At 42.4% G+C, this 25,343-nt stretch overlaps 3 protein-coding genes across 6 annotated transcripts; 2 read left to right on the forward strand and 1 right to left on the reverse strand.

Annotated features, from left to right (window-relative positions):
- Positions 1 to 10,184: 10,184 nt before the first annotated feature.
- LOC103702506 (transcription factor MTB1-like) lies at positions 10,185 to 12,314 on the forward strand. Its single transcript, XM_008784965.4, has one exon. It carries the CDS (start codon positions 10,390 to 10,392, stop codon positions 12,199 to 12,201), a length of 1,812 nt encoding a protein of 603 aa, XP_008783187.3. The 5' UTR covers positions 10,185 to 10,389; the 3' UTR covers positions 12,202 to 12,314.
- Positions 12,315 to 13,115: 801 nt separating this feature from the next.
- LOC103702507 (exportin-2) lies at positions 13,116 to 20,682 on the forward strand. Of its 4 annotated transcripts, XR_003384775.2 has the most exons (3): positions 13,116 to 16,273; positions 16,934 to 17,248; positions 20,168 to 20,682. XR_003384775.2 is itself a non-coding variant. In XM_017841677.3 (2 exons), the coding sequence occupies exon 1, from the start codon at positions 13,345 to 13,347 to the stop codon at positions 16,270 to 16,272; it is 2,928 nt and encodes a 975-aa protein (XP_017697166.1). In that variant the 5' UTR covers positions 13,116 to 13,344; the 3' UTR covers position 16,273; positions 20,205 to 20,682. The 4 variants fall into 4 exon arrangements, 3 of the variants coding, with proteins under 3 accessions (XP_017697166.1, XP_008783190.1, XP_008783188.1); XM_017841677.3 differs by lacking the exon at positions 16,934 to 17,248 and having other exon boundaries at positions 20,205 to 20,682; XM_008784968.4 differs by lacking the exon at positions 16,934 to 17,248 and having other exon boundaries at positions 13,116 to 16,202.
- A 1,150-nt stretch (positions 20,683 to 21,832) lies between these two features.
- On the reverse strand, positions 21,833 to 24,894 carry LOC103702508 (heme-binding protein 2-like). Its single transcript, XM_008784970.3, has 2 exons — positions 24,663 to 24,894; positions 21,833 to 22,483 (listed from the first exon to the last, which is right to left on the reverse strand). The coding sequence occupies exons 1-2, from the start codon at positions 24,869 to 24,871 to the stop codon at positions 22,033 to 22,035; spliced, it is 660 nt and encodes a 219-aa protein (XP_008783192.1). The 5' UTR covers positions 24,872 to 24,894; the 3' UTR covers positions 21,833 to 22,032.
- Between the last annotated feature and the right edge of the window lie 449 nt (positions 24,895 to 25,343).

The following is a 25,343-nucleotide window of genomic DNA, read 5'->3' on the forward strand; positions in this document are numbered from 1 at the left end:
AAAATTATGAGCTATGGATTGGTAAAATTTTCTTCCCGAGCCAAATTCTAAATTTATTGTCAAGAGAAAATGTCAGAGAGATTACAAATTATAAAGTTTGAAAAAGTAAAAGTTCGAATTCCACCTGCTCAAATTTTTCTAATGCAAAGAATATATAGGATTGATGCATGGTAAGGAGCTGTATCTAAAGTTCAATGCATCATCACAAGATATAGCCAGTATCCAATATGTACGTTAAACTCACCAAACTAAAATATCTGGAATGCATTCAAGAAAAAAAAGAAAAGAGCAACATCTAGGTCATGTTACCAATCAATAATCACAAAAAAAGAAAATCCAGAGGGAGAAAAAAAATCAAATTAAATTTAATGTAAATAAGGTTTTTTTGCTAGTGTGTACATGTAGAAGATAGTAATATCTTGAGCATCATGTCAAATAGGCTTGGTTTCTATGAATTTGAATCAACATAAGATTGGCATCCAATAAATGGATAAAACATGGAATATATATATATATATATATATATATATATATATATATATATATATATATATATATATATATATATATATATATATATATATATTTCTTAGAAAGGGAGAGGGAAAGAATTCGACCTGTACTATAATTATCTAGGTTTAAAATTTTTGGACGAACGATGCAAGAATTAAACCTAAAATATTTAATGAAATTATTAGTTTGATTTTTAGTAGCAAATAATAGCTCCAATATATGCACAAAGCTTTTGAGAGCACTAATTAAGAAGTTCATCTTAAAATTTTATTGATGATATTATAACATGGGCAAAACATGGCTAGCTTCCAGGCGCCATGGAAAATTATGTGCCCATTAAGAAACGTATGGTGCGCATAAGTAGGATCTTATAACAGGTCCATGGCCTTGTCCTCCAGTCTCATTGAAAGACCAGGTTCCTCAATAATCCATTTCATTCCAGATGCCCTATATCCGGCCTGAACATGATATCGTGAGAGGGGAGCACACTAGAAGTCTAAAATAAGATCTTGATCTAACCAGCAGTTCTTTTTACTCACCCTTGTGAGGCTCTCAAAAGTAGTTCGGTGCTTCCTGAGATTTAACGTGGCAGCAACTTGAGGGATATAAAGCTTCCTAAAGGGGCCCTTTCCTAAAGGCAAAGCAGCTCCACCTAAAAATTACCTATCTAACTCGCGAAAAAAGTGATGCTCCAAAACTTTTTTTTTTTTCTTCTGCTGTAGTGGATGTATTTTCTATATATATATATATATATATATATATATATATATATATATATATATATATATATATATATATATATATATATATATCAAGTACGTATACATCCAAAAAAAATCAAAAGATAAAAAGAGTGCACCAGGTAATCCCTCTCCCCTAGCCATAGTGTCTTTCCAAAATGGTTAGCCACATAAGAGATCATCCAATTTGCTATCCCGTTGGCCTTACGATATACGTGCTTTACCTGGTGGCAGCCGATGGTCGCCGTACGCCAGGACTCACGGTAGTTGAGGCAGAGCTGCAGACTGCTGGAGAGGGTATTTTCTATGCAAGACGGATACTTGGTGCCAAGCAGGTGTACCTCAAGAGGAATTTATCCATCGTGATCGATTGGATACAAAGAGCGGATATGTATGGTGATGGACATCTTCTCATTTGTGAGACTCGTAAATTCGTTTAGGAGATAAGCGTATTTCAGGCAGCACATATGTTCCGAAAGACGAACATGGCAGTAGACTGGGTCACCTCTTTAATCGCTCAGCACTTCGGAGAATTTTTCTGAACATCTATAGTTGACATATCCCTCTTTTGTACTCTTCATTTTTTTGATCTGACAGTATGCACTCACGTTAGAATTATATGAATTACCATTTTTATTAAAAAAAATATCCCACCATTAATCATAGTTTGGATGTCCCGAGCAGCGGATGGTACACGCACAACACATCCAATAGCTTAAAAATTCTTCTCACCAATCCCATCCGCTCTCCCCACCCGGCCAAACCAAAAAAAAAAAGATATGAGTAAGGCTTTGTAAGAAGAAATAAGTACTACGTTCTTATTCGCAAATCAGTGGCTGGTGTTTCCTTCTATGCGAAGACAAGCATAGGGCCAGAGATTCAGAGTAAGGTTGGTCGTTTGTACCTTTCCTCACGTCACACGGTGCCTTGGTGAGGGATGGCTCTTTGTCTAAGAAAGAACGATTGCATTAGGAGCCTACCTTAGATGAGGATTACGACGGGACAACAAAGCTGGCCCATCCTTGTCTCGTGTCAACAGATTACAATCCAATGATATAAAATAAAACCATCTTTCTTATGAGCACGTATATTTTTTCCCTAAAAAAAGAAACAATGAAGATCCCACCAGCTCCATTAAGAACCCAAAGGCACATAAATCTCATCGCATCTTCGATGCTAAGTTTTGCAGCGGGGATACTTCGCAAGCTGACAGTTGCGTTTAGTTAACTTGTAAGGGATACGGAGATGATTAGTTTGGCAGATCTTTCCCCTAAAATTATTTTTCTTTTCATTGGCGTTTCATGAACGAGACATGAAGCCAAGGGACATCTTGGGCCTCCATTTCTGTCACGGACCTTAAAAGTCTCTAATTTGGTTATCTGACATGCAGGTCTACTCCAAGAACTCCAGTTCACTCTGGAGAACTTGAGAAAGATGATCTCTACTTTGGAGTCAAATTAAGTTTGTTCATATTTACGATGAGGCGATTAGTGCAGCAAACTGGGTACCCTCTTATAATTCCGGCTATTCAGGTTGATTTATTTGGGATTTGGCCCATTCAGCATAATGCATGCATAAACTTCGAGAAGGTATGACCGTAACGTTTTAGATCCTTTTTTTTCTATACAATATATCTACCTACAAATATTATTTATTGTTAAAAATAAAAGCTATTGTCCACGTTATTTGGCTTCGGGTTATTAGTTTCTCCAGAAATACAATCATGGCTGTTGCAACACTCGTTAACAGTTATTATAATGAAAAATAATGGATAGCTGGCCACTCATGGTGGATATTTGAGTTCAAAAATAGTATTGTATCTGAAGTAACAATGAAAAATGATAAAATAAAACTGTTATTGTGGAACAATAGCTAAATAATAGCCATTACACAATTTCAACTATTAGATATATAGTATTATGTCAAGCCACCTGAATTGTTATGATGAGCGTTTTCTTGAAAAATTCCATGTTGAGGTAATATGCATGTTTGTCCATTTGAAGCTGTCAAGAATTGGTAAAAAATGTTGCTACTTTTGTTATTTTAGAAATTAAGTGGGAATCCCACGATCCAGTTCCTACGAGTGCCTCCATGAAACGCAAGCAGTGGCGGACAGGTGTCCATGGGCCAGCCCTCAGGCCTAATTTTGCATTTCTTGGCCCAAATTCTCAATGTTATCATTGAATCTAGGCAAACGCTACGCTAAGGCCCGATCAACGTGCATCCTCATGAGCAGGACAAGAAGCCTTGCACTCTCTCTCTCTCTCTCTCTCTCTCTCTCTCTCTCTCTCTCTATGTGTTAGAGCCCGGTTAAAATTCTATTATTTTGTGTCACTTCTGACATGTTGAAGTTTTATTGTATGAATATCATATTGTTTTGTGTTTGGCTCCACATGCTGCGAGCTGTGATGGTCTCATATTGGCTAATAAAAGTTGTACCATGTAAGTTTATTAATCTGAATTTCTAACAACTAAAGCTGTTAGACTGTGAATTTGTGATTACTGGTGATGGGGGGCACAATGGATCGTCTTGCTCTGGGCAAGGAATCATTCCATTTTAGCCGGGCAGACCACAACAACGACCAGGTAGGACTACGGTCCTGCTCAGAACCAACTCGATCTCGGACTCCGCCGAAAGCTCAGTTGATCTCGATCGGATCTCTCCACTGCTACGATCTGCAGCAACCTCTTCTAATGCTTATAATGACGTCCCAGGCCCGAGCTTAAAACGTCCTGCTGTGTCGGTTGTAAGCCAAAAAACTTCTCTGACTGCAGGACTATGCGACGATGCGCCTTGATCGAGCTCGGGGCGCCTTTATATTTGCCGACGCGCCCTGGCCGAGCTCGAGGCACCTTTATATTCGCCGACAAGCCCCAACCCGAATTCGGGGTGCGTTTATATTCGACAGTGCCCCCCGACCGAGCTCGGGGCGTCCTTAATATTCGACGACACGCCCAGGCCAAGTTTGGGGCACCCCATCCAACAACGCGCCTCAACCCTCAAGGCTGGGGTACCCAATCAAGCAAACCTTGGAATCGGAAAAGCTAGGCCAACCTTAGCACCCGCCAAGTCGACCTCGCTGAATATATGATACGACCTCTCATCGAGCTCGACCTCGCCTACGATCGCATCTACGTGCGTGCACACGCCCACCTACGTGGCTGTACATTACAACTTCACTGCGCTATGCTTTGCTTACTGGCCAACAACAACCAAGGACAATGCCATGCTGCTCTAGCCATACCCTGTGACACCTATCAACGTTTGACCGTTCACAGGAATGGCCCATGCCGTGCGTCTCAAACAAGCTCTAGCTGCGTGCCATCTGTCTTAAACCCATCTCCTCCCATGATAAGGACGAGCCATACCTCTGCCACCTAGGCACCTCTACGGGGACTATAAATAGCTCCATCAGGTAACACCTAAGAGACTTTTGGACCAACTAAGATCCACTCTAACTTGAGCATCGGAGGGCCCTTACCGGAACCACCGGTGAGGGTTTGTGCAGGTACGCCCTCGCGCCGAAAGTAGCTCTCCTTCCTCCGCTCCAACTGCAGCTCCCTCGACTCATCTGGCGTGGTCACCCTCAGGCCAAATTTGAACCACAACAACTGGTATCAGAGCCATATCCATTGTGGGTCATAACTTTTATGAGTCATGTAAGCCTTTTACCTAGGATTACAAAGATCTAGGAGGATTTAGTAGAATCAAATAAGATCCTGACCATAGATGAAACTTTTTTTTTTTGGTTTTGGATAGGAGCTAACTACGAGAGCATTACCAAATTGAATGAAGAAAAAAATTATTATTATCCAATATTAATTAATAAAAGAGGTACTATGTAGGCTTATTAGCCAAAACCGACCCGCTTTCTAATGACTTGAGCCTTTACGATGTGAGTCTGTGACTGAGTACATCCCTTCTATTCATCACAGATGTATAAACTTAACAAAACATGGTGGATGTACGGCATATCGAGCACAAACAATTGCAGCATTTCACAATCCATGAGTACCACGTGCAAAGCCTCAGTGTCATTCATGCCAGGATACAAGAAATTCGCTGGGGTTATCTGCAAAAGTTCTTACTTCGAAAGCCCGGGTGTGTATCCGTAAAGCATACAAAATATGCTTCAACGTAAAGTGTAAATGGAAAATTACACTTTGATCCCTCAATTATTTTTGGCAAGCTAGATGCATCGTACCGTTCTACCATAACTACATAGAAAATCAGAAAAGGGGGTCGAGCTAACTCGCAACTACCCAAAGCCAGCCACCAGAACATTGCTCAATATACGAGGCGACCTAATCAATTGCACCGTTCTCCTCTCGGTAAGCATGGGTGACTTAGGAGGCTACACAGTCCCTCAAAAGGATGTCCTCCAATAAAGGGTGCTCATCGCTTACCCTAATCCACCTAATCACAGTCGTCAAGTCTCCTTTCAGGTAGATACGCTCTACGCCCAAGTTGACTTGTGCATGGGTGATCCTTTCCCAAACATCTTTGAGCTCGTCTCCAGATATAGAAGTATCATAGAGCCGGCTATCTCTACTGTGATTAGTTTGGAATCCGTGTCTCTCATCACAAAATCAGCACCTTCTAAATCTCCATCCTTATGCATACTATCATCAAAGTTTACCTTAAGAAAGCTCGGAAATGGGAGCTCCCAAGAGACAAATATCTTCCAGGACACTCCCTAGAGTTGAGTGGGGGCCCCATATGTCCCTAGCAATCCCAGATCCTCTGTCAGTCTGAGCCTGAGCAAACTCATCTGCATGAAAAAGCGCCCTATCAGCCACAACCCCCAGACTCTGCCTCCATCCTTCAAAAGTTCTCGCAATCTTATCCAATCAAACATAATAAACAAGATAGGCAATGCTAACTCCCCCATAAACAGTGATAGGTTTGCCGATGACCCCTTTAGGTAAGCAAAGAAAGTCGCAACCATGGTCAAAGACTACAAAAAAACCCCAGTTGCCTCCAGCTAGCTGTCAAACATGATTGCTCTCAGGCAGCCAAACAGTACGTGCTCAATAGACTTCTCTTCGTCTCGACACATATCACAGGTAAAGTGGAGCCTTATACTCTGTCTGTTTAAAACCATCTAAAAAAGTTGGGAGGCAGCCCTGTGCCACCTTCTAAAGAAAAGTAACCAAAGGGCGAACACAGAGCCTCCAAAGCCAGCCGCCATCCATCGACCGAGGTGTCTCAATTCTATACAACTCTCCAAGGCCGTTGGCTCTCACCCTAAATATGTTCGTCTGACTCTAGATCCTTCTATCAAGTCCTCCCCCCCGGGCACTGGTACGACTAGGATCCACTCCGCCAACTAATCCCCAAAGAAGTGCTAGACCTTCACGGCATCCCATCTCCTCTCTTCTGCCCTGAAGAGGTCATGTGCCCTAAGGCCTGAGCTCTCCGCATCAACCATAGTAGGCCACATTCGAATAGGAAGATTAAACACCTACGTAATATGCAGCACATCTATCGACTAGCCATCACCGGCTGTCCACCGAATCCAGTACTTCCCCTCCTTGGACCAATCCCCTTCAACTCTATGCCTTACTTAGCCCCCTCTGTCGTCTCCCAATTTGCCATGCCATGCACCTTTCTATACCTCATCAGAGCTATGGCTAACACCTTCTGTTGGCTCATCGTGGAGCTCGATTTAAGGGCGAAACCCGAGCAGCTCACTATCGAATTTAACCAGGTGAACCCCAGCTTGCTTGGCATGCTGCTTGGTTGGGCCTCATTCCGCACATCCTCGCACCGTATGCGTGGGCCAACAAGCTTGCATGAAATATTAGCCTCGTTTCGAGCTCAACTTAGGTCCAATTATGACCAAGCTCGAATCGAACTGAACAGCTTGAACAGATTTTTCAAGTTGAACTCAAATAGCAAAATATTCGGCTCGAAGACTTTCACGCCTAATCGAATATATATATATATAGCGATATTATATTTTTATTTATGACATAGATATTATTATTTTAATAATTTAAAATATTATGTTATGTTATATTTTGTTTTAACTATATTTTTTTGTTACGACTAAAGCCTAAATTCGAGTTTGAACTTGAGCACAAGTACGACTTATTTGGTTTTCGAGTTAAATCAAGTTCATATTGTGCATCGCTTTGTTTTTTTTATCGAGTCGAGTTTGAGCTGGATATTGAGGTTCAATCAATCTCGAGTCAAATGTTAAGCTTGGATATTTTTCAAGTCAAACTCGAGCCTCTAGCTATTCTGCTCGACTGCACTCTTTGTTACCGGGGCAATTAGACAATTTAGGGTTGTGATGCCATCGTTGTCTAGAGTTTCATGGAATTCGTGCCCCAAAGGGTAGCACTTCTCAAACCTCTTTAGTGAAATCCGGTGCTCGCTCTTAGCCACTTCCTCTTGATATCTCTGTGAACGCTAATCCAAAATGCGATTGTATTTTTGCTGGACCAGTGGAGAGCTGTGATGTATTATGTGACCTTAGAAGCTTCGATTAATTTTAATAGATCGGAAGCACATTTGATTTCCCATGGCCTAGAGCACTCCGAGTTGCCCTTTCTATGGGCTCCAAGGAGTTAAAAGAGCGAGGTCAATACATTATTGCTTGAGGGATTTGAGGACTAGGCTCAGGGCTTGGAGCTCTTGTGGAAGGGCTATGCGCCTAGAATGGGGAGTTCTTGACCCGTCGAGGCTAGAGCTCGCTCGTGGAGGCCCTCGTGCTCCTGCTTTTCAGCTATGGCCAAGGCCTCAATGGTGGACGAGAAGATCAAGTTAGAGGTTCCCAAGAAGGAAGAGATGGTTAAATCTTATAAACATATGTACATCACTATTGCTAACTTATTACTACTAGCTAGTTAATTTGGATAGACAAAAAAAAAAAAAATTTCTACATCATGTGCATTTTTATGTGTCATCGATCATAATCATTCATTCTTACATTAGTGTATCAAGATGCATGCTTGATGTGGAGAGCTGAGTGACATAAGACTCACGTTGAAACTTAAATGATCTAATTGAAACGTATTAAATGAAGTGGGTGTCTTTGCAAATGACTAGAACCTAGGGAGATCGAAGTATAACTGCTTGAGGCGTAGAACTTCAAAACTCCAAAACCAAGTTCTATTAAATGCAGTTAATGTTTCTCGTCCACCCACCACCCGCTTTCTTCCCCTCGGGGTGTCGTCACGCCACGTTACAGGTTTTTCCTCATCTGACCGTTACAAAAAAACGTTACAGAAGGTGGTCACCCGTTTCGCCACATGCCCATATTCTATCCTCTAGCTGACGTCATCTCTTTCTGCCGGCGTGCGTTACACTTCCTCTGCGTTCTGCTGTCTCGCGGACGCGCAGTTCTGCACTAGTTTAGCCCTAGGCGTTACAGTTTTTGAAGATCCGATGGGTGGACGATGTTAACTTAAATGATTATAGGTGACACCGCAGGTACATCAGATACTTGTCTGAGATTGTAAATGGCTCGGTTCGGCGCCAGAAGCCGAGCCGCCGAAGATAGTACCTGCGGATGACGTCATGTGAAAGATTTTTTTTACGGATTTCGTACTACGAGAACGGGTATTTGGACCTTGCCGGTTAACCGATTGGCCGGTTATAGACGGGGCCAGCTTCCTCCTTGACGGTTTGAAGGTCCAAGTTTTGTGCGACGGTTTACAAAAGTTACATTGTAACTAATAAGATGGATTGCATAATAATTAAGGTAAGGGTGCAGTGGAGAATTATAGCCAAGTTTGCAAATGAAAGGAAAGCCACCCAATTTGAATTGTAGGTCCAAACACATATTTTACAAGAAGGATTTTTGAACCAACTATAGTCTATGATGGCTATTGTGATGGATCGGCCTGCTTTAGCTAACCAACTAATGGTGATTGTCTGGATCACATGGGCTCTTGTATTTCGCATGATTTTAGCAAGATATGCCTAATTGATTATTCCATACGGTAGCTATTGGAATAAAAAATGGGGCTTCCAAAACAATAATCATAGCATTAAGTAACTGGACAGATAATTGATGTAACTATTTTTTTAATTGAATTGTTTACTTGATTTAAATCTATACAAGATCTAATAAATGACCATAAATATCACATTCACTAAGGTACATCATATAAGTAGGTGTACAATGCCTGTTTAACTTTTGTTAAACTTTAAAATTCTTCTGATAGGTCAGTAGTTCTATGTATATTTTTATTTTGGATACTGTCAAATATTTTTCAATAGCTTCATACGCTGTTACATATATGTATGGGTTAGTATATGGCTATTAAAGTCCTTCTCTGATATCCCAGGTTATATGTATTCCAATATATGTAGAGATAGCAACAATAATTAGAGGTTCTTCTAGACTAAAAAGTCATTCAATCTCTATGATTGCAGGATACATGCGAATTTGGCTCGAGCTCTCAATACTGTCTATCAAGGTATCCAAATATGCAGTTTTTAAAATAAATATTATTTTATATTATTTTACATGACCTAGCATGCTAACTATTAACTATTTGGCATGTATGGTAATAAATTGAATTCAGAGTAAATCTTTTGATGCAACGGTTGGTATGTAAACCAAAATTTTCAATTTAAATTTAACACAATATTGATGTTAAAAACAAAAAACTTAGCGGAATAAAGCATTATAATATTATCCAAATGACCAATTAATGTTCATGCTAAACATTTTGAAATCATCGAACATGGTGTAAGCAAATAATATAACAACCTGAGAGTTATGGGGAAATAATATAACACCGTGAGAGGTAGGACGCAAATTTACGGCTGCTCCGGCTCGGCTCCGCTCTGCTCGCGCCTCCGGCTCAGTGCCACGTACGTCAGATTACGAAACTGTACCCGTGTGGTTTGCGTCACGATTATCCGAAAAAGCGTGCCAGAAGCCAGAACCGAAATAAATGCACCTCCGCTCTCTCTTCCCCTGTCGGTCTCGTTCTCTCCTCCCCGTCAAATCTCTTCCTCTTTGTCTCTCTTCCCTCTCCTCTTCGTCTTTCCTCCTTCCACTACTGTATCTTCATTTCCGTCGCTTCTTTCATGGTGAGGTCTGAAGATTGGGGGTGAAGAAGTCTGTTCAGACGAGGACGAAAGCCTGCTTTCCTTTCCAGGTTTTGCCGGCCCATGAAGACGGCGTTCGAGAGAGCATCCGCCGCCGCCAGCGGCTGTGGCGGAGGATTCTGGTCCGAGGCGGAGCGGGGCATGGCGGTCGGCATCCTCGGCCGCGAGGCCTTCGACTATCTCGTCGCCAACCAGGCCTCCTTCGACGGCCTCACCACCCTCGGCCGCGTCGATGCGGGCCTTCAGAGCAAGCTCCTTGACCTCGCCGAGGGCCCCCCCGACAGCCCGGGGCTTGGCTGGAACTACGTCATCGTCTGGCAGATTTCCCGTACACGGTCCGGCGATCTCGTCCTCGTTTGGCGCGACGGCTGCTGCCGCGAGCCCCGAGCCGGCGAGCAGGGCTTCCAAAGCCGCCGGAACCTCCCCTACGCCGACGAAGGCGGCGGCGGCGGCCACCAGTGGATGAAGAAGATGGTGCTCAGGAAGCTGAATCTCTTTTACGGCGGATTCCAGGGCGACGACTCTGCCTTGGGGCTCGACTTTGTCACCGACGCCGAGATGTTGTTCTTGGTGTCCATGTTCTTCTCTTTTCCTCTGGGGAAGGGCGCCCCCGGCCGGGTCTTCGCATCCGGTAAGCACCTCTGGATCGATACCCCTTCCAGCTACTGCTACCGGGGCTACCTTGCTAGCTCTGCGGGGTTCAACACCATCGTTCTTCTGCCCTTTGATACTGGAGTCCTTGAACTGGGCTCGCTGAGGCCGGTGGCGGAGAGCCCCGAGGTCTTGCAGATGATAAAGGCTGTGTTCTCCGGCACCGTTAAGGTGGGACCAATGCCTATAGCTGGGGGAAGGAGTGATGGAAATGGGCCCTCCGGCAAGCGGCCGGCCGAGGGGAACCTGAGGATTTTTGGAAAGGATCTGAATCAGCGGCGCCCTCCCAGAATGAGCGAGGGGATTTCTGCGCCCACGCTAGCTGATCGTTCGAGGAATGGCCAGCCCGAGAGCGGCGGGGATCGCGTGCTGTTTCCCAACGTTGCGAAGAGAATGCAGAGCATTAACCGGACAGAGGCCCCCAGCGTGACTGTTTATCACCAGAAGACTCGCACCGGTGTCCTGAAAATCACCAAGAATAACATTCATCACACTAATGCTGTCGGAGAGGATCCATTGCCGAAGATACTCCAGCTCCAGCAGCAGCGGCAGCAGCCTGGGCAGATTGATTTCAGTGCAGGGCCGACTTTGATGGCTGGAGCTCTGGTTATCCAAGAGGGGGCGCGCTTGGATGTGGAGGCTCCGGGCAGAGAAGACGCGGCCGGCCTGTCGAATATGCAGAAGCCAAGGAAAAGGGGGAGAAAGCCGGCGAATGGGATGGTGGAGCCACGGAACCATGTGGAGGCTGAACGACAAAGGCGAGAAAAGCTGAACCAGCTTTTCTATGCTTTGAGATCGCTCGTGCCAAACGTTTCGAGGATGGACAAGGCCTCCCTGCTTCATCATGCCGTGAATTATATCACCGATCTCCAGAAGAGGGTCAGGGATATGGAGTCGGAGAGGGACAACTTACCAAAAACTCACAAGCAAGGAAAGCAAACAAATTGCCCTAAGATCGAAGTCGAAGCTGGGAACGATGTGGTGGTTGTGCGAGTGAGATCTTCTCTGGAGACCCATCCTATGAATAACCTGTTCCAAGCTTTCAAGGAGGCACGGGTAGGGGTCGTCGAATCGAAGTTCTCGGCCGGATTTGGTGTAGCGGTGCATACATTTGTGGTCAAAGCGCCGGGCTCCGAGGCGAAAATGAAAGAGAAACTGGTTGCTGCTCTATCTCGTGAAATGAATTTGACCATAGATGTCCGTGTGCAGGGTAGTGAGGTTTAGATGATGTAGCCGTGGAGAGGCAAGGAAGGAACATGCCGAGTTAACCGTTCTAGTGTTATTTGGAGTTGGATCTTTAATGCTTAATGCTATGTCATCATGTCGTTTAACTTTCAGGTGTCACGTTTTCATCATCTTTTCTTTTCTCGCAGCTTTAAAATGTCTCTTTAGATCGAACATTCTTCTCTCGTGTTGATTATATTTGCCCGTTCAATACTATGGCGCAGGATCCAACAACAAGCCGATTTCCGCTCGACTGTGTCCTATGCTTCTAAAATTCATGAAGCATGCAAGTGTTTTTCTTCTTCATTGTAATTTTTTAATAGAGAGTTATGTTAATGGTGCAGATTGGATTCGATGTTAGAATAGAATGCCTGTGGCAGTTGTACCCTTTTCTCTGATTCACGTTTGAAGTAGAGTAACTCCTTAACATGGCAGTTATACCTGGGTGGCATTACCCAGTATGAGATGCTGTCATCTCTATGTTACATGACACTCTTAACGGAAGATATGTCATGTTCCGTGATTTTTGCTTCGCTTGACTACAATTTCTTGTACCACTCAGCTCAATGAGACCACTGTATGTACGCAATATCCCTCAATGTTAGAGATGAGCACAGTTTCGAGACTCTCTCCAATCTAGAAAACTAGCAAAGTCTAATTCTAGCAGCTGAACCTAGAGTATAAGATTCTGTGGGCTCGTGCAATCATAATAATCCACTTTGCCAAGTTATCAATTGTCAGAATTGGCTAATTGAAACAAAATATTGAAGTCTGGCGTGAGAAGACTTGAACTGGTTCCACCAAACCCGGTGAGCACCAGATCCAATAGACTGAGCCAATTTCAAACGAGTCGATACGAGTCCAATGGTACTCAGTACCGCCTCAGAAGCCCTCGCCCCACGCGAAAACCCTTTCCCTCCCCTGCCCTATAAGAATCCTCACCTCCTCTCTACTCTTTCCCCATTTCAAATCTCCATTCCGGCGAGCCTCCTCTCGCCGGCAGCCCGCTCGCTCTTGATTTCTCTCCCAGGTAAGTCGTTTCAACTCCTTTCCTTAGTGCTTTCCCCTGCGTTTTGTCATCGATCCCTCCCTAGGAGCTGGACCTCTGAAACCCTAGGCGTTAGCCTCCTCCTCCTCGCTCCGATGGACTTCAACAACCCCGCCGCCCTCGAAACCCTCTCCCAGTGGTTCCTCCAGTCCCTCTCCCCCGACCCCGAACCTCGCCGCCGCGCGGAGTCTTCCCTCTCCGCCGCCTCCACCTCATCTGGCTTCGCCCTTGCCGTCCTCAACCTCGTCGCCGCCGGCCCCGTCGACGAGCAGATCCGCCTCGCTGCTGCTGTCCACTTCAAGAACCACCTTCGCTCCCGCTGGTCCCCCTCCTCCTCCGATGACCTCCCCATCCCCGAAGCTGAGAAGAACCAGATCAAAGCCCTCATCGTCTCCCTCATGCTCAAAGTCCCCCGCCGCATCGCCCCCCAGCTCTCCGAGGCCCTCTCCATCATCAGTTCCCACGACTTCCCCAAGGCCTGGCCCTCCCTCCTCCCCGAGCTCGTCTCCAACCTCCGATCCGCCGCCGACTACTCCACTGTTAACGGCCTCCTCGCGGCCGCCAACTCCCTCTTCCTCAAGTTCCGCCACTCTTTCGACACCCCCGCCCTCCGCCTCGACCTCAAGTACTGTCTTGACGGCTTCGCCGCCCCACTCCTCGAGGTCTTCCTCAAGACCGCCCAGCTTATCTCTGCTAATGCCACCGCCGGCTCCCCTGACGTCCTCTGCCCCTTATTTGAGTCCCAGCGCCTCTGCTGCGAGATCTTCCACTCTCTCAACTCCATCGAGCTCCCCGAGTTCTTCGAGGACCACATGCGGGAGTGGATGACCGAGTTCCGCAACTATCTCACCACCACCTACTCGCCTGCCATCGAGGCCGAGGGCACTGTCGATGCCCTACGTGCTGCCATCTGTGAGAATCTTCAGCTCTACATGGAGAAGAACGAGGAGGAGTTCAAGGACTACCTCAAGGACTTTGCCTCTGCTGTCTGGAATCTTCTCACGACCTCTGCTACCACCACTTCCCGTGACCACCTAACCATCACGGCTATCAAGTTCTTGACCACTGTGAGCACCAGCGTCCACCATTCTCTCTTCGGGAGCCCTGAAGCTCTCCAGCAGATATGCGAGAGCATTGTATTTCCCAACATCCAGCTCCGGGATGAGGATGAGGAGCTCTTTGAGATGAACTACGTTGAGTACATTAGGAGAGACATTGAGGGCAGTGACATTGACACTCGGCGGAGGATTGCCTGCGAGCTCCTTAAAGGGATTGCCTTGAACTACAAGGAACAGGTGATGGCGCAGGTGTCGATGCAGATTCAGAGGATGCTGGCACTCTTTGCTTCTAATCCAGGCGAGAATTGGAAGGCAAAGGACTGTACCATCTACCTTGTGGTCGCGCTTGCTCCCAAGGCGGGCACTGGGGGCGCTGCATCTGGGTACCTGGTTGATGTGGAGAGCTTCTTCGCATCAGTGATTGTCCCTGAGTTACAGGGTCAGGACGTGAATGCCACCCCGATTCTGAAAGCAGGTGCGCTCAAGTTCTTCACAGTGTTCAGGGAACAGATCCCAAAGCCTGCTGCAATTGCCCTGCTGCCGGATGTTATGAGGTTCTTGGGTTCTGAATCGAATGTGGTCCATTCATATGCTGCAAACTGTATCGAGAAGCTGTTGATGGTGAAGGATAGAGCTCCTGCCCAAGCACCTGGGTCGAATGCTGTCAATTTTGTTCCTCGTTATGGTGCGTCAGATATCAACCCTATTGTGCAGCAGCTGATGCACAATCTATTTGCTGCACTTCAGTTCCCAGATTCGCAGGAGAACCCGTATATCATGAAGTGTATCATGAGGGTCCTTGGCATTGCTCATGTAACTGGCGAACTTGCTCAAGCCTGCATTAATCACCTAGCATCCATACTTGCAGAGGTATGCAAGAACCCAAAGAACCCAACCTTCAACCACTACTTATTTGAGGCAATTGCAGCATTGGTATGGCGTTCCTGCGAGAAGGACCAGTCACTTATTGTGGTATTTGAAGGGTGCCTATTCCAGGTCCTCGAGAATATCTTGGTCAATGACATCTCAGAGTTCTGGCCATATGCCTTCCAGATCTTCGCAGAGTTAGTTGAGATAAGAAAGCCACCTCTCTCAGACAGTTACATGCAGCTGTTCCAGGTGCTCCTTACACCGGAAACTTGGAAGAAGTCAGCGAATGTCCCGGCATTGGTCCGGCTGCTGCAGGCATACCTGCAAAAGGTGCCCAATGAGCTCAACAATGAAGGAAGATTGAGCCAGGTCCTTGGGATATTTAACAAGCTGATATCAGTTTCAAGCACTGAAGAACTGGGTTTCTTTGTGCTCAATACTGTGGTGGAAAATCTTCACTATGATATGATAGCACCTTACATTGGCACCATATGGAACGTCCTATTCCTGAGGCTACAGAACAAGCGTACTGTTAAATTTGTTAATTCACTTGTGATATTCATGTCATTGGTTTTGGTCAAGCACGGGCCTGGCATTCTCGTGGACTCGATAAACGCAGTTCAAGCTAATATATTTGGAGCGATTCTTCAGCAGTTTTGGATTCCAAATTTGAAGCTGATTTCGGGAGCCATTGAAGTCAAGCTGACTGCAGTTGCTGCAACAAGACTGATTTGCGAGTCTCCAAGTCTTTTGGATGCTTCAGCAACGGAACTTTGGGGGAAGATGCTTGACAGTATCATTACTTTGCTAGCCCAACCAGATGAATACAAAGGGGACCTAGAAAATGATACCCCAGATATACATGAGACAGCTGGCTATTCTGCAGCCTTTGTCCGCCTTCACTATGCTGGGAAGAAGGAAGAGGATCCTCTGAAGGAAATACGGGACCCAAAAGAGTTTCTAGTCACCTCATTAGCTAAACTTTCAGCACTTGCTCCAGGAAGGTATCCTGCAGTCATTGAAAAGTATGTGGAGCCTTCTAACCAAGCTGCACTTCTACAGATTTGTGGCACTTATAATTGTGCAATAGTCTAGGGTAAGAAGATATTTGACTTCACTATAAGTTATTATTTATAGTAAATCCTACATATTTTTGGCCTTCCTCTTTTCTCCATGCACCTAGTTCTTTAAAAAGGAATATTGGCTTGGTTGCAATTAACTCATCCTGCAATTTTTAAATTTATTGAGAAAAAATTGATGTTTACTCTGCAGTATTGTGGTCTAGTATGATTTTTTTTAGCTACCACAGCAGCTATATTCTTGCTTGTAGTTATGATACTTGTTGATGTGTGCCCGATATTGCAAATATACAGAACTTCGTATATGCCAAATATATATTGCTGATTATATAAAACTTTTTCTTTATCTTGGATGTATTGAACTTGTTTATGTATGTAGTAGAATCTCACCTCTACTGTTTCTAGCCTTTTATAAAATAATGCTTTCACTTTCATACATTGTTTTGTAACCAACGACATCTTTTCCAGACAGCTATATTGCTAATTTATAATACATATTGAAGTTGAAGTGTATCTTCTTTTTCTCTGGAACTGAGCAGTATATATAGTAACATTCATGGATCAGTGGGGGTTTTGAATCCAATTTTTTTTTTTTTGTTTTACATTTTATTGGGCTTGCTAGGGAATTAGGGGAGATGTTTGAGTGTGATGCTTTCGGTGGTCTGCCTATTCTACAGGTCATGTAGGATCGTGGAGGAGAAATGGAAGATATGCTGTTAAGAATGGACAAAGGGTTATTACTAGCAGGATGAGTGAGGAGTGGATTGATACTTGGAACTACGTGGATGATGTAATGAGGGGAGGCCTGGACTCAATAGCTGGGAAGCAACTTGGCTTATTTTTCCAATTGCCGCTTGGAAACAGTAGATTTTGCTTAATGTTGTCTCCCGTGTATTGGACAAACAGTTTTGAAATGGAGTGGGAGCAGGAAATTTAGTTGCACAAAGGCTAATAGTTATGATTCTGGATGCAAACCTAAATTCTGAATTCGAGTACGATTCTATTTTGGATGTGTATTTAGATTTATAATTTTAATCATTATCAATTTATCAATATTAGTAGCACAGAATGCAGGCCTGTGCATGCACAGAAACACAAACATATGAGATTATTATTTTATCTGTTATTGGTTATCTTAGCAGTTTATCAAGATTGACTTCACCAATTTATCACACCACCAATTTATCCATCCTGGTAAGGTTCCAAAAGCCTTTCCTTGGGATCTGTTTTTAGAAATCTGTGTCTGCTTTGGAATGGGTTTTTGGGTTATTGAACAGTTGGCAGCTCTTTTATATTTTAACTATTTGTACATAATAGATCAAACAGTGATCATTGAGCTGTATCAGAGGACTCAGAGTACCCCCCCCCCCTCCCCCCCCCCTTCCTTCCTTTTTTTATTTGCTGGGTTGACAAAATATCGAATACAGAGAAACCTAGTTTATTTGGTCAGAATAGTTGATTGATGTGATGATTTAATTATCTGATTCTAATAGACAGTTTGGGATGCTTAAGTTAGTAGACTTATAAATTATATTTTTACCTATTGTACTTCTCATGTGTATTTTTTTGGTCAATTTATGTAAGCAGATTAATCTGTGAGTCAATGAATTGTCATGGGACTTTTTACTAGGATTGCATTCTCTGTGTGGTTCATTCAAGTTCTTTAATTTGTAGGTGGCTAGCAGCCCTATTTAAAGTAGGCGCTGACATCTAAAATTCCAGGGGTCTGATTAAGAAAAGGTCATGTCCGTTGGGGATATTGTCTTCTGTTTCTTATGAGTAAGGATTCCTGCATGCAACAACTGTCATATATGATAGCATTATAGTGGTACATACATGTATGCCCAGACTTGAAAGGTCTGCAATCCATCATAAAAATGGAGGTTTAGATTATTGTCCTCTTTGCTAAAAGTAGATGTTTTCCTTAAGAGCTCATTAGGTGCATGAGCTCTTCATTCAGTATGTTTCTTATCAAGTTTCAGTGGTAGTTTTGGATTTTTGATCTCATAGGGTTCTCAAATGGTCATTTCTAGTGCATGATGCCAGGAAGCTGGGAATATATGCCGCTCCCTGAACTTGTGGCCTTTTCAGTCACACTTGCATGTGACTTTATCAATCCTAGATGAGATACGCATGCTGTCTTAAAGGACTGCTGGCCTTTGGTAGTTATAGTATGAGATATATGTGTTGAACTTTTCTAGGGTGGATTTCGGCTGCTTAAATTAACACTATTATTAAGGTATTTGTAGAGGAAGTGGGGGAGGTGGCATATGTTTTCTAGGTGCATTCTTGGTTCTGGGGACCCTTGACTTCTTTTTAAATATCTAGGACCTTGGTGGTAAACAAATAAATCCATAGGAAAAGTTGGAAGAAGAGGGAAATGTAAGAATTGATGTAGGAAGAAGAGGAAAAGGAAGTGAGGAAAAAGAAAAGAACATCAATGACAACATTTTTTGTATCGGAACAAAGTTGGAAAAATAAAAGGAAAAGAACATAGACGAGGAAGAAAAAATTATTCACAAAGTCCACACTGTTTATTTGATTCTGGAATTCATAAGATAATATATCATTATTATCTATACAACCAAAAGTCCATGTCTGAATATATGCATGTGAAAAAGAGTGGTTATATGAAGGTCGAAAAAGTGTTTATCTGTTATATGGACAGATGCATAAATTTTTCAAACAATAAATGATCATTCTTACAGAAAATTGTAGTAGATGCACAAGAATCCTCTCCCCATCTGCATGTTGGCTTAGGAGTGCCTAGGATTCAAAACTTTTAAGGATTCTAGGCAGTAGACAGGGCTGCTTGGGGGGTTGCCTAGGGCTTACTGTCATAGTCCTACATTGAGTAATAAAAAAGGTGCTACATGGGTTTATTAGCTTGGGCCAGTCCTCCCAATGGTTTAAGTTTTTGTGCCGTGAGTGTATGACAAATAGTATTAGAGCCAGGTCCATTGTGCCTTACATCTTTTATTAGTCATTTGGGCCCCATATTGGGGGATACCAGGGCTGACTAGGATCTGGGCCTTGGGTGGGCCCCCTTTCTTGAGTAGGAGCCGACTTTGATGAGGGCATCATGGTATTGGGTGGGAGAGATTGTTATAGCCCCACATTGACTAATAAAAGGGATGTTATATGGGTTTATTAGCCCAGGCCAGTCCTCCATGACATTAGGCACCCACTTGAGATCTAGGTAGTGTAAAAGATAATAGCTAAAAACTAGTAAAAGAGAGAAATATAAAAATAGTTATAATCTTAAAACGTGAAATACAATATATATAATAAGTTGTAACAAGCAGTGGGAACTCCCAATTTGGCAACATTCACTACCAATTCATTAATCATCTTCCATGCTCAAGTTGATGCAAGATATCAAGGTGGATGTCTAGTCAGCAATCGGACAGCCCGTATTTTTAAATATTTCTAAGATCCAGTTTGAGGTGTATATTCTCAGATGTATGTGTGGTGGATTCACCTATGTCGTCTAGCACTGCAAAAAGTGCTAACCTAATTAATCATGGTGCATTTAGAAGACTCTAAAGATTAGATTGGTTACTAACTTATGATATAATCATGAACTGAACATGGATGCCTGAAGATAAAGTAGTTGTTTTAATTGATTATTATTTGTTTTTCTTTCATGCAAGCATGTGTAGTAGACAGTATTTGTGAAGTACCATTGTGCTAGATAATTTATTTTATTACCTGTAACTGTGTTCCTGATTTTGGTCCTGATATCTTGCTCCACAAGTCATGCAAATCAATAGTTTATAACAGTTTATTTGCTGTGCCAGTTTCATTGTTTTCCGTATACATTGTCTACCCTTTCAGTTTAACCAAACCATATTATCCATTAGTTCTTTTTTTTTTGGGCTTACTGGTTAGCATATCCTGCAAACTTTCAGAAATCAGTGGAATGAAGGTGGTCGATTTACTCTACAGGAAGTTTTTGTCGAAGGAGAATTGTACAGATGAGCATCTGAAATTGTGGGTGGCATCCAACCTCCCAGACGCACCGAGTTGCAGAGTGCTTTGCCTCGTATCCTTGACTTTTAATCAACGATGTTTGCTTGAGGGAATGTTGTGCCTAAAATTAGTAGAAAAGGCATTTTGTTTTAATTTTTATTTGTGGGGGATGGTGTCTGATATCCTACTTCTGGGTTTTATGCTTCATGTTACTGGCATGTCTGTCTTGTTGTCAAAACTCCATTTTTGTCCTCACTATCTTCATTTTCTCAGGATAGCGAGAATCTCAAAAGTGACTTTTTTTAAGGTTTTCAAATTATGTTATCAGAGAGCAAATTGTGGTGTGCCTCCCGTTTTGGCTGGCTGGATGTTAGCTGGTATACACATTTTGCTAAGTTTGTACGAATTATCGTCTTCACTTCTTTTTGGGAAATGCTACTTTTTGGTGTTTGGATGCGTGGATTTTTTTTTTTCGTGTATGAATTTAAGTGGAGCACTGTCGGCCTGTGGTGCTAAGACCAGTCTGATGGTTAACAGCGATGCCTGACGCGCTCTAGCCTTCCCTTCTGCCTGCTTCCCATTAAATGTGTAAAATAAGTTGTTTTATCTTTCTCGTTGCTAAAATAAATTGCCAGGATACTGAGCGACTATTGATAAATATGCGGTCACGCAATCTTCTAGCCGTGCTTACCAAATAACCCAGGCATGGATGCAAGCACAAATTTTTCGGTTCCACAAGGTTGCGTTGGTATAAATGGATGAGCCAAGTCAGCTGGACATCCAAGCAGCTTCATGATGAGATTTCCCTACATGTAATTTGCCATATGTGATGCAGAGTAGATTAAATCAGTAATTTGCTAGCTTGGCTTATTCTGGGTAGTCCTTTATCACGTTACAACTAAAGATGAATGCGGTATTCTTTGTTTGATTCGGAAAAAAAACTGACATTTTTTTTGTCAAATTCTGGAAGAACTACCGTTTCTGGGTAGTCGTACCGTTTCCGAAGCTGCATGACCTGGGCTAACTCGAGGAGCATGATAATGAGCCATGTCTCTGGGCTTTCTAATCTGACATCAATAATCTATAACAACTTTTTAGTAATCGAGTATTCTTGAAGCAATATTCGTATTTTTGTGACAAATTCACGGCTTGACTTAAACAACTAGCTAAAACAAGCATACCAATATTCTATTCAATCTCAGGCAAATTGCAAGATCATGCCAATATCATGCTTCAAAGTAACCATAAAATGTAACAAATATACCAATGTTCTCGATAGTAAATTGCAAGGTCATATCAATGCTGCAAGCTTTGCATTCTTGCTCGGAGCCTAGATGTGAAACCCAAAGGATTGGTAGAATAGTGGACGGTTGGGGTCGGTCTGGTAACGAAATGGCACCTGGGTGATGTAGCCGATTCCCTAAACATACCATATGATGTGAATGATGACTTTTCTCTTCTTGCAGAATGGTAGGGTTCTAAGTTATGTGCGAGTTGGGAGTCATCTGTGGTCTATTCCTTGAGTACATCTTCAGTGGGACGCATCTCTCTTCCATCACTAACCAAGCACAAGATATAAAACTGGCAAAAGTTTGAGACTCAGATTCTGTTTCATTCGTTCTTGCCACCAACGGAACTCTTATTGCACAGGCAAAGATAATTCGTTCAATGACAGCAGAATTTGTGACACTTTAATAAGCTGCAGTTTTAGGAAAACCCATGTATATACAGTAGGAGTGAGAATGTATCCGTAGCATATCTCACATTTTTTCTTTTTTTCTTTTTGATACATGATGTCTAGGTTTTAGTAAACCTCTAAGACACTAGATGCACAATCTGATCCTTCAGATCCAGCAACATCAACCCAAACCTCATTGACACGACCGATCAAGCGAAATGGGGAATTATACTGAGCAATTGAGTATGCATTCATTCCAAAGTCAGTTGAGTTAGTCCAGCTAGATCGGCTCAAGCTGATAGCTAGTCTCTCTGCTTCCTTGATAATGTTGCTGTCCCGTGCAAAACCAGAAAACTGCCTCACTGCAACACAGTGACTTGGCCATTTGTCAGCATGGAGGTTCAGTTCAGGGAGAGGAAGGGGAGGGGAAGCTTGGAATTTCACTGGTAAGTAGAAGCGCACGTAGTAGGCTGAAGAGTGAAAAGGGCCCGCATCAGGAACAATGCTCGTCAAGACAGGGGTGGTCATACTGATCCTAGACCAATTCAGATTGGCTCCTTCAATGTACTGAAACACTCTGATGAGAACAAAAAGATGGTCAGCATAAGCACAAAAAAAAAAAAAAAAAGACAACAACAACAACAATTTAAGGTTAGTTCCTACAAACAAATAATCTTCAACAGAAACCACAAATCGCAAGAGAGTAGCTGTTTTTTAAAAGTGAGAGTGAAGATTCAAAGTCATCAAATAATATGCATGTGGTAATATGCAACTGCTCTTCATAATTGCATAATAGCACAAAATTATGTGAATAACATAGGAGTCAAGCAATAGTGATGTTGGCAGAGAGAAAACAAAGGTTCTTTGTAAGTACTTCAATTCTTTACGGACATAACTTCAATGGACTACAATGTCAATCTCATTTACCAATAAGCCATCTTTAGAAACCAAGGTGTGTTCCATCAAAGTATAATAATGTTTTAGAATATTCACTACTGACCTAACTTCAACACTTTGAATTGGTGTCACATTTCACTAAGGTATCTTTGGAGAAGAAAGCAGATTGTTATAAAACCTAAAAGGCCAATTGGTTGGTCTAGAGATCAATTTTACCAATCACACAAGTTAGGCCCAAGCAACTGGCGAACATGTCGTTTCCACTGGCTTCATCATATACAATGTTTGGAAAATTTACTGTTTAAAATACTCCATATCTTTTGAACATGATTCCATTTTATAAAATGTTTAATTCTCCCTACTCAGATCCAAATATGAAATTTCATTGACTGTTAATGATATACCAACTCACATCAAGGCTAGACTTTAAAATCTGACCTGCATATATATATATATATATAATTATCATCTTTTCATATATATATATATATATATATATATATATATATATATATATATATATATATATATGGATTTAAGATGATAATATCAAAACTGGTGGAATCCAAAACAAGATATTTTTAGGAACTGCAAATATCTTGGAGCACCAGAAGTAATAAAAAAAAAAAAATGAAAACCAACTAGATTACTAATTTCACATAAATAGATAGATACATAGATACAGATATACATACATACACTGCTCTTGTGACTCAGCAGATATGGAAGTATATGCCAAAACAATATCCACTGGAATAATATTACCGACCATGGCTGTGCCAGAGGGAAAGTATAACAGGCCTCCATGCTCGCTAATCTGTTCCTTATGCTTTATTTAAATCTTATTTGTATGTACATTAACAATTACTTTCTGAATTTTTTTTCACTGCTTTCATATTCTTTCACCAAAACTGCCAGTAATGTGTCTTTAAGGAGATGGTGATGACTTCCATGATTTTTTTCTTGTTTATCTTATCATTCAATATAATTAATGGAATCACATAATTTTTTTAGCCAATAAAAGTTATAATGGACAAGAGCGCATGCCATTGTGGGATTTAGCAAAACCACACAAGCGAGGAAAAAAAATCTGATGGTCAACTGTTGCTGTGTAGGAAAAATAATGCAGCAAATGAAACATAGGAATTAAAAAAATACAAAACAATCACCAAAAGAACCAGAAATTTCTTTTTTTTTTTAATAAAAAAAGTCATGATATTGTCAGTTGTTAAATTGGCATTCTATATTCTATGTTAGAAGCACAACCATGTATATAATGAAAATTAATATGCCTAAAATTTAATTATAGTTTATTTTAGCTCAACACCAGTCACAGAACTTGAGAATAGCGCATCTGCATTACATGTTGTTGCATCCCTGTTTAAATTACATAAATATCTGCCAACCTCACATCTGCCTTGGTGGCTTGGGTCTGTTCCCTTTCAACACTTCGGCAAGGGTTTGACGATCGGCACCACCGCCTTCCTCTTCAAATTACATAAAAATCTGAATTTTGACGGTGCACTTCTCGATTAGAACAAAACAGTATGCAACTAAGCATTGAAATCAAGATAATATGGAGAGTTCTTACACTAGGTTTCTCAGATAGACTGCTAGTAATTTGGATTCAACTCTAGAATAATATATAAACATAAGTTCCCAGCTCTCCAATTTTCATTAAAAACTAGTATTTAGATTCAACTTTAAAATTACGCTAATATTTATTCAATCCCCATTTCACATCTATGCTATCAAAAAGTCAAACATATTTCACATGGATGCCATTAGAACTCAGAATCCAGTAGCGAACCCTATAATTTTCCAATTTCAAAAGTAGAGGGGATTTTGGGGGTTACTACCGATGGAAGCCGAGCTTGGTGGCTTTCTCGAAGGAGATCTCCTCGGTGGGAGCGGACATCCACGCCGACTCTCGGTAGAGCCGCACCACGAAGTCGGATTCCGAGTGGACGACGGTGTACTCGGGGGATTCGATCCCATGGACGTCGGCGATGAGCGGAAACGAGAGCGCGAGGAAGAGGGATAGGGGAAAGCAAAGCTTCTTCATCATCTCTTTTCCCACCTCCGCGAAGATTTAGGGCTCGTTTGGTTCGCGGGAAGTATTTTCCCTCCTAGGAATATGATTCCTGGGAATCAGATTCCTAGGAAGAGGATACTACTTTTGATATGTTTGGTTAACCATGGGAAAGTGACTAATTTCTAAAGTGCTTATGTTTGGTTGACCATCCACTTTCCTAGGAAAGTTATGTATAATTCCTATTATGCCCTTAATAAAAATTAGGTCTTTAATGCCTCTTTAATGCTTCTTTAATGCTGAAGGGTCTTTTTGGGAAAAAATAAAAAAGGAGTGATTCCCACCTCATGGGAAAGTAACTTTCCCATGTTTCTCATGGGAAAGACTTTTCCATGAAATGTGGGAATCATATTCCCATGGGAATACAACTTTCCCATCTCTCTCCTTTGAAAACTCCAACCAAACAAGAGGCATTTCATTACTTTCCCGTTGACCACACTTTCCCCCC

The sequence above is a fragment of the Phoenix dactylifera genome, chromosome 8, assembly GCF_009389715.1.
Source record: "Phoenix dactylifera cultivar Barhee BC4 chromosome 8, palm_55x_up_171113_PBpolish2nd_filt_p, whole genome shotgun sequence".
Lineage (NCBI taxonomy): Eukaryota > Viridiplantae > Streptophyta > Magnoliopsida > Arecales > Arecaceae > Phoenix > Phoenix dactylifera.